The sequence below is a fragment of the Watersipora subatra genome, chromosome 7 (genome assembly GCF_963576615.1).
Source record: "Watersipora subatra chromosome 7, tzWatSuba1.1, whole genome shotgun sequence".
Classification (NCBI taxonomy): domain Eukaryota; kingdom Metazoa; phylum Bryozoa; class Gymnolaemata; order Cheilostomatida; family Watersiporidae; genus Watersipora; species Watersipora subatra.
The window spans coordinates 62,657,666-62,670,120 of NC_088714.1; the positions used below are offsets into that span (position 1 = coordinate 62,657,666).

The 12,455-nt window shown below is 33.6% G+C and overlaps 1 protein-coding gene across 1 annotated transcript; it reads right to left on the minus strand.

Moving 5' to 3' along the window:
- Window positions 1-10,809: 10,809 nt before the first annotated feature.
- On the minus strand, window positions 10,810-11,181 carry LOC137400971 (uncharacterized). The gene has a single exon (XM_068087309.1). It carries the CDS (start codon window positions 11,179-11,181, stop codon window positions 10,810-10,812), a length of 372 nt encoding a protein of 123 aa, XP_067943410.1.
- Window positions 11,182-12,455: the final 1,274 nt, after the last annotated feature.

The window sequence follows — 12,455 nt, forward strand, 5'->3', positions numbered from 1 at the left end:
AGCTTTTACTTTACGATAAATTTAGCATGCTTGTCATTAAATTTTTGTTTATCGAAACCTTAAAAAGCAAAATTGTTGTATAGTATTGCTTGATTTTGCAAACAGTTTAATATTTTGTCCATAATTGACTGAGCTGATTGTAAGCGATTTTCAATATAAATGGAAATAGCAACACATTTATGGTGAGATAATGATGCAGGTTACACTGGCACTCAACTACTAAGACTCAGGTCAGTAGTTTGAGCTTTACCACAGTATATTACAAAATGTGTATTGTATCAAATGTATTTTTTACCTCAACATATCATGAAGTTAGAGACCCCTTAAGGTGTTGTTGTATTCTTGCATACAAGTTTCTTCAGTAGATCCTACACCTGAAATTTCCTTCAGCTGTATTGGTTGTGGCCTGTCTGGACTCATGGAAATTGAGGAGAAAGAAAGCCTCTGTCAGTGCTAGGTCTATCAAAGCTGCTTTATTAGACCGGTGGTTTATTTCACAAATGTTACATGATCTAAACAATGAAAACTATGACATTATGCCATGCTACTGAGTTGCCTGCGAGTGGTTTCACTGATTGTTTAGTTTATTATGGCCTAACTTAAGTTGGCTGTATAAGACAAAGGTTGCAACAAACTCAGGGCCTAATTTTAAAGTGGCACTTAAAAACGCTTCTTTCCATATAACTATGATATTGGCAAAAAGCTTTAGTATATTTTTTTCAATCATCTAATTAATTGTATGCGGTGTTCTTTTACTGAATGTTGTTTGCAAATTTATTAGATAGTAAACAACTAGTTTCTATTAGTAGTGAGAAAGTTTCCGTGGTACAAAAAACAATTCTATTTAGAACTGGATAGTTATTGAAAGTCAGCTTTTAAAGCCTGCCATACTGTTGAAAAAAAGTTTGGTGTGAACCGTAACAAAACTTTTACTACTGTCTGTATATATCCTAAACCATACTTGGTAGATTATTGTTATTATTACTTGGAGAATTATGCCAGTTTGTGTACTTCTCAATATAAAGCTGAATTGATAGTGGTAAACAGGACAATGCTGCATCATATTATTTATTCAATATATTTAAACATGCTGTCTAAAAAGACCTTTCTGCGTGACTTCCTTAAAATAAATACCAGTAAAAGTTCAATAACAGACCATTTGTTGTTGTGAACTTTTACGCATCCTTGCTTTTCGACTAATATTTACAAATAGATAACTTCTGCTGAACTGATTACCACCTGTTTTTCCTAAGTTCTGTAACAGAAACTACAGCTGACGACAACTGATAGTTTCAGAAGTCATGAAGATTGTTGCCGAAGATGTTGCCATCCCAACGCAGTGAATGAGCGTTGGGATGTTTCTACAGAATGCCTCATCAGAAGAGCAGCCTTTCACAACGAGCTACCAAACAAAGTAGCTCTAGTTAAAAATTTCTTAGCATGTTGATATACAAACCATTCTTTTCTACTCTTTCCTGTCTATCTTGTTTGCTTGAAACAAAACCTTTTTAGCTTTTGCGAGCTATTAGATAGTCATGCTAAATTCAAATCTAATTCCTATCACAGTTATGTTTTTTTTAAAACTAGCAAAGTGCTCTTTTGGAACAGGAACCCAATTTTCGTTAGCTTTCTGAATTTTTAGAATTGAATTAACATGAGATGTTGTGGTAAAAGTTGAGGGGTGCTCAATAAAAAAACATAGAAATATCACATATTTGTGCGATTTTAATGACAGATCAATATCAGCTAGAATAATTTCACGATCTTCCTAGCAAATATAGAATACTCTCTAGCATGATAACATTTTCTAAATATTATACTCAGATTAGCAGATGAAATCTAAAAGTTAAAAATGAGTTTTATAGCTTAGTAAACGGAATGCCAATTTTTCCTATTTTTGACTTTTTCTAAACACTGCGCCTGCGACATTTTTTCTTAAACTTCCGTTTTCTAACAATTTTGTTTCAAGCAAATTATTAGTGAGTTATCACTAAAGACATCTGTCAACTGTTTATTTAAGCAAAAAATATGAGAGAAAAATGTCTAATGAGGAGGTAAATGTGTTTGATTAAAAAAAATATTCTTTTTAATGACTTTAGCTGTTTTGAAGTGCCCAATAAGCTAGTAAACTATTTATTACATCATCATGCATCCTCTTTATCAAACATGTTTTGCTAGATGGTTGTTCAACATATTCTTTAGTTTTAACATGCGCAGAGAAAATCAGAACTGTTTTGATTTATAAGCATATGCTGGTGTCTTTGTAATCAGCTTCATATAACAATAGTACATGGAGATTTGTAAATAAGGGTTAAGATTTTGTGATCACCAACAGCAAAAAACCTAAACCAGTTTTAAGGACAATTTTTGGTTCACCCACATACATGCACTTGTTTAATATTTTCCTTACTGAATGTATATGGTTTTCTACACAGCCCCGCTTTTTTAACTAGTATATATTTTTTCTAAAGTGCTTCTAACCACATTTTTCAATAAACTAGGCTTTGCAAAGACTCTGCATGTAAAGAATTATTATGAAATTAGAAGCAGTGGTTAATAACTACTATATGTTTATGGTTATGTCTAACAATCACAACTAAGTTTGCTGCAGTAAGATTTTATTATCATTTCAATCCAATCACCCCCCTTACAGAGTAACAGAACCAGCTTAGTGTAGATTAAACAGCACACCATGGAAATAGAGGTTCAATGAACCACCCATATTTTATAGCAATTCTATGCATAAGAGCTAAATGCTTGCACTTAACAAGCTTTAAAGTAATATCAGCAGAAAGAAATATAGTTATTACAATAGTTGTCTGTGTGAGTGCTTTTGAAGCAGTGATTCATAGTTTGCATGCTGACATTCACAAAGAGAACTTTGATTCATGCAGTGATAATGGAACACCATTTTGCTCTATAAGAGGTGCAAATCCTTCAAGTTGGATACTACTTGCTCTTTACCTAGCACGGCTAAAGCATCACCTGAAGACACTCTAGCAGTAGTGCAAGTGGTTGAATGAGACCATCATTATTTTTATTAGTCATAGACAATCATAATACTAACCTTAGCCTTTCTGGTCTAGCAAAACAAAGCAAAGCAAAGTTTTAATTCTGCAACTTTTTACACAATTCTCAACAAGTTACAAATTTTAGGCCTATCTGTTTATCATCCACAGACGCACTGTTTGTATGATGCTATTGATTTCTGGCACCCATAGAATCCTAGTGAAATGGTCACAATAGATCATGCAGCTAACTGGGCTACCTGGAAAAGCCTATCCGCTATAACCTGTTGCCTTGTAAGGTATTATTCTTAAGTATTTTCAGCAAAGCACCTTCTAAAGTATTATTGAAGTATCTTATTCAATAATTTTTTCCTCAAAGATTTTTTTCATTAAAGTTATTTTGTTCTGCCTAGGAGTGCAAGTAAAGTAGCAATGAAGAATTAATTTACATGTAACTGATAAATAAGAATATCTCTCAAGTCAGCATGAACTGCCTCCTGAGTCTGTCAACAATGAGTTTTAAAACATTAAAGCATTGAGTCATATAGTGGGCATGGTCAGAAGCAAAATAAGTGTAAAATTTTTTATAGGTTTAATAACGGCTGTCAATAAGCACGATGATACCGTTGATGTCTCTTTCCTCCCTCGTCCTGGTTCAATTTCTGTTACTTCTGACAGATACGCTTTGCGGTAGTAGACATTATCAATGCTTAAATACTGCTATTTAATTCTTCTGCAGTTGCTGAAACAGCATTGGCACTTCCGCAGCTCTTCTTTGACATTCACATGTCAACATTGCGCAAAAGCAGTTCTTTCTGGGACATGTTTGTGTTGAATAGTAATTATACTTCCTTAATCAGTTTGATAGCAATTAGTTTGGTCCGCCTAGTTACGAGGCTGCAAATAGTTTGCTTTTCTTTTGAAGGATGCCTATCTGCTCTGGATAACATAGTGATATTAAGATATTTGATTTTATTTCGCTGCATTTACTTAAAGTTTTAATAATACAGTCATAATTTTGACCATCTTCATTTATCTTACAGTTGACCATTTTGTCTGTTTAAACCAATATATAGAATCAAAAACTAAAAAAAGGAGCTGAGAAATGATATCCTGCTCTAGTATGTCTAAATAAATATGCTCCAGGTGTTGGTTCAGAGTACTTATAAAGTGTACACTGAAGACCAGCAAAGAAGGTCTTCAAAATAAATAACTTTATAAATTGAAGTGGTCAATGTTGCTTATGATTGAACAATAAATTTTGCACATATTTTAGTTTTAGCATTTAATTTAGTAATTGCTAACCGTTTCAATAACCATTGCTTGGTAGTTTCAATAACATACAATTTTGTGAGTTTCGGTTCATAGTGGCTTGGTTACTTCTACTGTCAGTTATTGTAGCATCTTACAGCGGACGTGGATGTGGATGTCATGGAGCTCTTTCTAATTGTGCACATATGCAAAATCATACTTATTTCAGTTGTAGCACCTACGCTTAAGTTCATGAAAAAATCCTTGGGCTTCAATAATGGAAAAATCTTACCATAGTTTGTTAAAAATCGCAAAAACAAGAATATACAAGTTGGGCATAATGCATGTATCCTATATAGAAAGCAGCTGATCCTAAATAATCAACAAGCTTTAAAAAATTCATTTTGCTTCAGTTTAAGGTAACCTTGTATCAAATACTTTTATTAAGTTTTACTCTCTCTATTGCAGTAACCAATAAAATGTAAAAACATTGATGGTAAAGAATAATCGTACACTTGCCACCCTGTTACCGGTTGAAACAATAGATATCATTAAAGACTAACATTGAAGAGTGGTGACTACAGTGAGTAATTTTAACAGTACAGCACACAAACAATTTTCTTGGTTCATTCTGTCAGCAACATCTTAATTAACCATCTTACATAATATATGTAAATATGACTGGCATCACACTAATTGTAGTAAACATTGCAGAATAGGTTAGTTATATCGATAAGTCTCTACTATTGAGGAGCAAATCAGCTAACACTCTGTGTTAGCCACATGGGTCATTCAAAAGTTAAGCTTGCCTTTTATTAAATAAGCATATTTTCACGTGCTTCACACTATTTATAGAAGTTCAGCTTAGTTGTAGTTACTTAGGCTTACTATTCAATGAGAGAGAGAGTTTCTTTGATACATACTCTCTTTTGTTTACATCATTATTAGAAAATGTAATGCATTTGTTGCAGTTGCTTTTGTTTTCTGTTGTTTTCTGTTACAGTTGCTAAACGTTGTCCCGTTTAGCCATGTTATATATATTTAGGTATACTAGATAACAGTGATGTTGCTATCTATGGTCATGTTCAAAAACAATGACAATTGTTGTTGAACATGACAATTAGAAGCACAAATGAAAAAATCTATGAAATATGTTAAAATGAATGAAATACATGTACATGATAAGCATTTATCTAATTTTATTCAGATTTACATTGTACATTTATGAAGTCAGAGGTAATATCTACTTTCTGTATAGGCGGTATACAGATAGTATATACTTTTTTATCTACTTTCTGTCTTTTGCAATATGCAAATAGTGCAGTAAGTTATTTAGCAATGATCTTTGAGTAAATCCAGTAAAGCCTCTCAGTACACACCAAATTGTTTTTGACAAGACAAGCATTTTGCAATCACCGTTGAAAAAACAACAAAACAAATGTTTCTGATGGTGCCTTCTAATGATGCGTCGTCGTTAGCGTATTCATTCAATCGCAATAAGCACTATAATACTCAGATTTCATACACCCTCGTGCACTGTTCGTATCACAGAAAATACATTAGGTCTTCAAAATATTGATCGTTACACAATTAGAATGCACTTGAATTTCTCAACTGTGCTCCAATCACAAGTCTCCCATTCATAGGTAGTTTAAAAGAGCAAACCAAAATATTTTAAACTTAACTTTTTTGTATTGAGTTTTTAAAGGAACAAAAATGACTTTTATAGAGTTTTCATTGGTAGTTGTAGAGGAGACCTTAAAAAACGCAATAGGTTTAAATGTATTTGTTTGCTGCACACTGCACACTGCACCCTGTTTAAAGGTGGGCAGTAATTGATAAACTGGAGCCTTGGGCTGAATGTGGTGAAACTTTTATCAAGCAGGCATGACAGATTTCAAGTGGTTTAAACTGCATGAATAATTAGGGATGCACGTCATTGCCTATATTTCCTGTAAACAGAGCTAAATCTAACAGTGATGTATAGCGTGACGACGCGCATAAAGATCTTTGTGTGATTTTTTTCTTAAAACCACAAAAACTATTTTTAGGCAATAAAATGCGTATACAGAGCACTCTCAGGATACGATGTTGATCCGTTCCAGGGTTGGCATTGTATGGTGGAAAATTTGTATGTGGAGGTATAGAGACCATTGTAATTATACAATGCAAACAACTCCTGGTAAAAGTTGGCAAACTTTTATAAAAATGTGTTACATATTGAAAGTTAGTAACAAAATAAAATACATGTAGTATGTTAACTTTTATAACTACAGTTACCTTCAGTAACTGTATTGTATTTAGTGTATTTTAAGAGTTATGATCTGCAATAAAATGCAACACTATAATGTGTGTACCAAATGCAGTATGTACGGTAATTTTTGTACAGTAGCTCCTACCGTATAACATAAACTTTGAGATCCCTTCAAATAAGTTTAGCTTACTAAACTCCCACTTAAAACTAAGTTTTAGCATGTATTTTTAACTATTTTACTGAGTTTCAACTTTTTATCGCTAAAATTTTATCTCTTATCAGTTTATCAGTATCAATCTTTACTTTCAGTATTACATTCAATATGTCTGGTTAAAACATTTTTCAACCTAATTCGACAAAGAAAACCGTGCGATGCAGTTATCGAAAGCGACCTCTCACACAATTGATAATCTAATGGCCATAAAAAAACTGAAATTTTATTTACTATACAGGACATATATACCATTGGAGTAACATGACTTGAGCTGGTACATGTAGCGAGTAGGGCAGAGAGGAGGGAAGGACGTATCAATGCTAATTACATGTATGCTACTGTACACTTGAAAATAAACTTAATACGTAATGAAATGGAATTTTTTTAGCAGACTAAAAGAAGTTGTCTAGTCTTGTCGAAGAGATTGCAACTCCAATTTTTCTACTGGTTTTAAAAGAAAAAGTACCACTTTTGGATCCTGAAAAGCAGAACTGGCCAGGAACACACAGCTTCCCTGCTGGTGCAAAAAGTGCTCTAAAAACAAGCTAATTGGTGCAATTTAAAAGATAGCCTACTTGATCTCTTATTGAGGATGATGCTTGCTGGCTCACTGTAAATGCTGGTGCAATGCAGAAAATTGCTGGCTAGCTAACGCTTGTAAAATGATCCAGAAAAGGTTGTGGTTAGCCTTGTAGGATATGTGCACAAGAATCAACTGAACCATACATACAGAAGTTTGTACGTATTCATACCCTAAAGGGCAGGGCTTTAGCAAGTTCTAGAAAGTAATGTGGATACATCAGCTATCTTGAGTAGCTAGTTATATATGAGTTACATACATACCATGAGTGGTATTTACGTAATAAAAAACAGGCCTGCCTGCAAAGACATACTTAAAGAAGAAAATTAAACTTTAAATCAAAATGGAATAAATAAAACATGAATTAACATGAAATAAAATAAAACATGCAAAACATGCCACACAAAAATCGATAGATAATGATATACAGCATACACATGCATTGTACAGTATTGTTTTATGCACCAGTCCACATCAGTAAGTTAAACACTTGAAATTAAAATTTATTTTAAACAACTTAATCTAATAGCACTTCTTCAGGTGCGCTTTCATCTTTAGTTTTTTCATGAGATTCACTGCTGTCATGTGCTTTACAACACTTTTCTTTTGAATAAAACTCCATCCAATGAAGTCTGTTTCTGATGACTCCTCAAAATTTCTCTAATATAGCTCATGCACCTTTCATTAACGTTGTCCATAACACAGACAATGCTCGTGAGAACCTTTTCTGGATGTTTATTTTCAATGAACCTAGTAAGGATTTAATTCCAACTTATAGCTTCCTTGATTTTGGTCGAGGTAGGTTTTTCAGTCTCTTCTACTTCCTCTCTACCACTAAATTGTTGCCCCACTTAAATGCTGATTCCATGCATGAACTCCAATTCCTTCAAGTCATCAGTTGTAAGCCTTTCCTTGTCTTTGCTATAATGGGTTTTTGTTTTTAATAATAATTGCGATTGTTGATTGGTTGCGACCATATTCTTTGGCGATCTTCTTCCTATTTGTTTATGGTTACCAACTTTGTTGTCGTGGAAATAATTTTTTCCTTTGTCTTGTAACACTTGTGTCGGTCGCAGATTCCATAGCCAATGAATTAAATATAGACCCTTTGAAATTATAACATACGTACGCTGAATAAAAGTTTATAGTAAAAGTGAGTATAACGCTGAAAATGAATATTTGCTCGCACTTACGCACTCTTCACAAAATTTCCCAACTAAAATGCTGACCTGAGAAAAGTCGGTCATCGTGCCTTTTTTAAACGTTGTGAAAATGTTTTCGGCAAACCACATTTTGGCGTCTTTATTATTTCGACGTGCATAATAACGTAAGCACACCGACTGCCAAATTTGAATTGGGGCAAAAATCTTCTTGAATTTGTGTGGTGAAATAAAATTTGAATGATGAAGTGAAAACCTCACCATGTTCAACTTCGTAAGGTGAAAAAAATCGTACATCAGGCTAATCGTATCCTGCTGATGTACTGTATATTTATATACATATATATGTGTGTGTGTATGCAAGTACATATATATATATATATATATATATATATATATATATATATATTCTAAATTTAAACAGTTGGATTTAGGTTAATCATGTCTGAGGTTTTTCAAGTAGCCTAAAGATAGTCACTGCAGGCTTTATAGAAAATATGATATTTTGTATTGAACATTATTATCATGTTTGTAGATTAAAATGCATGTTTGTAGTTGCTAGTGGAAACTAAGATTTTAGCGATAAATTATTGATAATGTCAGTAAAAAGTATATAGGATCAGAGATAGAATTATAAATAAGTGTCAACTTTTCCCTTGTTTCCTTTGTTATATTGTTTGAACACAGCTCACACCTCGAAGAATTATTTTTATCTATTGAGCCATGGTTTATTTGACATTGCCTTAGCTAAAAGGATAAATCAAGTTAAAAAAGAAACCTTTGAGATTGTTTTTTTTGTATGTCATTAACTGTCTGTCCAGATATAGCTATTAAAATTTTGTAATGAAGAGCTTGGTTTGTGCTGGATTTGAGCTCATGAAGATAGTAACCATGCATTGTTATACATGCATCTAACCACAAGACTACACTGTTCTTACGCTTGCCTTGAATGCCAGTTCTAATGCTCTACCTTGGAGGTTTGTCCCAAATCTTTTTTGCCAGTATTGAATGTGCCTTGGTAGTGTGTCAGCTGCGGTGCCAGACCCTCAGCCGGCTCAAGTTTTGTGCAGGATCACCGAGCTGCTGTAAATACATGTATGTTCTCCAAGTAAGCTGGCACCCTCACATCTACCGTATTTACATTCTGAAGTGTGACACTCATGAAGGAGAAAAGGGGTTTGTCTTTCACTTAGTAGTCCTGCACTCCTGTGTACGTGTACTGCTAGAAAATGTAAGAATTGGTCCATGAGGGATTGGTCCATTGCTTCTTTTTGGTCTAGGCTGACTTAAGCTTCTGGGTAAAAATGACCAACCCTTCTCTCTATCACACGTAATGGGTGGAAATTCATCGTATTCATTTGACATGAAATGACTATTTTGGTCCTTGCCTGCACCACCATGTCTCGTAACACCTGGAATATACTGATCAACAACATGGGTCTCTGTGCAGGTAAAGGTGGACTATCTACAGACCCAGCGAGCTGTTGAAATTTTACCACACTCTTGTGTGCTACCAAAAAGGGCATCCTTAAGATGGTATTCTTGTCATTTTGACTCACCAAAAGACCTCCTCCGGCTTTACATCCTATAGTCGTATGGGCAGTTGCACAAGAATAGATGGAGAATGGCAGATACCTGTAGATCTCATCAGCCATGAGACCGTGACTGTTGCTCGCCTCCAACAAGCTCTTCGCGGCTTGAGATAGAATGTCAAACAAGGGTTTGCTCACCAAGTTCATAGTGCACTAAGTAGTGATAAAGAAATGGATTGGCTGAGCTTTCAACATATATATATATATATATATATACATATATATATATATATATATATATATATATATATATATATATATATATATATATATATATATATGTATATATATATATATATACAGTGGTGTGAAAAATAAACGGACCGCCCTAGAATTTTGAGCACTTTCAAAAAATATGTTGTAGTAGCTGCCAGCCAATGTGTTCAAATTTAACTTTTTTATATATCAAAATCAAGCTGAGAGTCTCTCTCCTCTATTCAGATATGCTATAAAAACTTATTTGAGGTAGTTTAACACTTAAAATTCAGGCTTGGGCAGCTTAGTAGCACAAATACTAAAAATCAGAATAGTTTTGTCAACTAGCGTACTAACATTGCTACAATTTTAACTTATTCATTTTGATATAAATTGCTCTGAGCAAAATCTGCATAAGTTGGTGGCCCTGAAAAGGGCCGTTGGGGTTGGTTTTGGGATGCTGTTAGTACTTGGTAGGCATGCCTTTAGCTTTGATAACTTTCTTACACCTTTTTGGCATGCTCTCCACCAATCGCGTCAAGCGGTCGTGAGTGATTACTCGAGGCCATGCTTTTTGCATGGTTTGCAGCCTTTGAGTCCGTTTCTTAGTAGAACTCTTCTGACTGTAGAAGGGCAGACGTCTTTACCAGTAGACTCCTTCAGTTCTCTACACAATTCCACACTGTTAAGGCGCCGATTTCTTGTGCTAAGCCGCACTAATGTTTTTTCTGCACGTGGCGTAACTGTCTTTTTCCGTCCTCTACCCTTTCTTTCCTGTAAGTCACCTTGCTCACCAAACCGTTTGATGGTGTTACAAATAGTACTTTTAGCAACCTTTACTTCTTTGGTAATATCCCGCTGTGATTTGCCTTCCTGGTAAAGGTGTACGATGACTGCTCGCTTTGCTTCTTTAAGATGACGAGGCATGATGTCGATGTTTGACTGAATGAATCTACCAACGCTAGAAGTTCACTTTTATAGCAAGTTAGCAACTTCAAAGACAAATTATTCTGTTGTGCAAAACATAACGACATGAGGATTGTTTCACACAACGTCTTTGATCTGAGTAGCATCACTGCTTTAAGTTTGAACATAAATAAAATAGAGGTTTATTTTTATTCAAAATGAGTGAAAATGGCAAAAATAACTGCTAACTTTGACTCTCTCTAAAACTTATCTAACATTGTTGTTTTAAGCTAAATTAATTTCATCAAGTTCTACTCATTCTAAGCTTTTTTTTGATGTATACTATGTATAGGTTCTACTCAATAACAAGAGCTTAATGAGAGATTTAATCACCTTGATTGCTGAGCGCTAGCAATGATCAAGTTTTATAAGGTGGTCCATTTATTTTTCACACCACTGTATATATATATATATATATATATATATATATATATATATATATATATATATATATATATATATATATATATATATATATATATATATATATATATATATATACAGTGGTGTGAAAAATAAATGGAACACCTTATAAAACTATATATATATATAGTTTATAGTTTAAACATTAAACTGGGTTATTTACTGCTTATAAAATAAAAAAGGAGACTTTGGCTAAATTTGACTAAGATCTGACAATATCCAAAATTTTTGAGTGTTTTCTTGAAAAACTTTAGCCTTTTGAAATTGTGCATGAGAAATAAACAAAAAAAGGTCATCTCAAGAGTATTCTGAATATATCATTTTTGGTTTAATTAACTTTTCGTCACTAGCTAGCAATCATTTTACTGAGTTGTTTCGCATTTTTAGCCTTTGAGTATTGGTACTCCAAACGTCTCGCCTTTTTTACAAGAAAACAAGCCATAACTTTTTAGAATCCTTACATTATGTCTGGCAAGTAGCTGAATATTTCGTAAAAGTACTTTTCAATTAAAAAACATGTGCACCTCCTGCTCTCAACAATAAGGATTTTGAAAAAAAGCAAAACCTTAATCAATTTTATACAAGTATCATTCGATTGATTTATGGGTTTCAAAATATTTGTTAATGAGGCAACTCAACGTTAGTTATGCTGAATTAGTAATTTTAGTAATAAACAGAAGGATCTTTAAACCTGTGCTCTACGTGTAAAGCTTGCTTTGAAAAGTCACAACACAACTTGCATTAATTCCTCTTCTCTTTCTCCTTCCAGCTTATCTTAATTCCTCTTTCAAAATCATTTGGCTGGTCTGGTT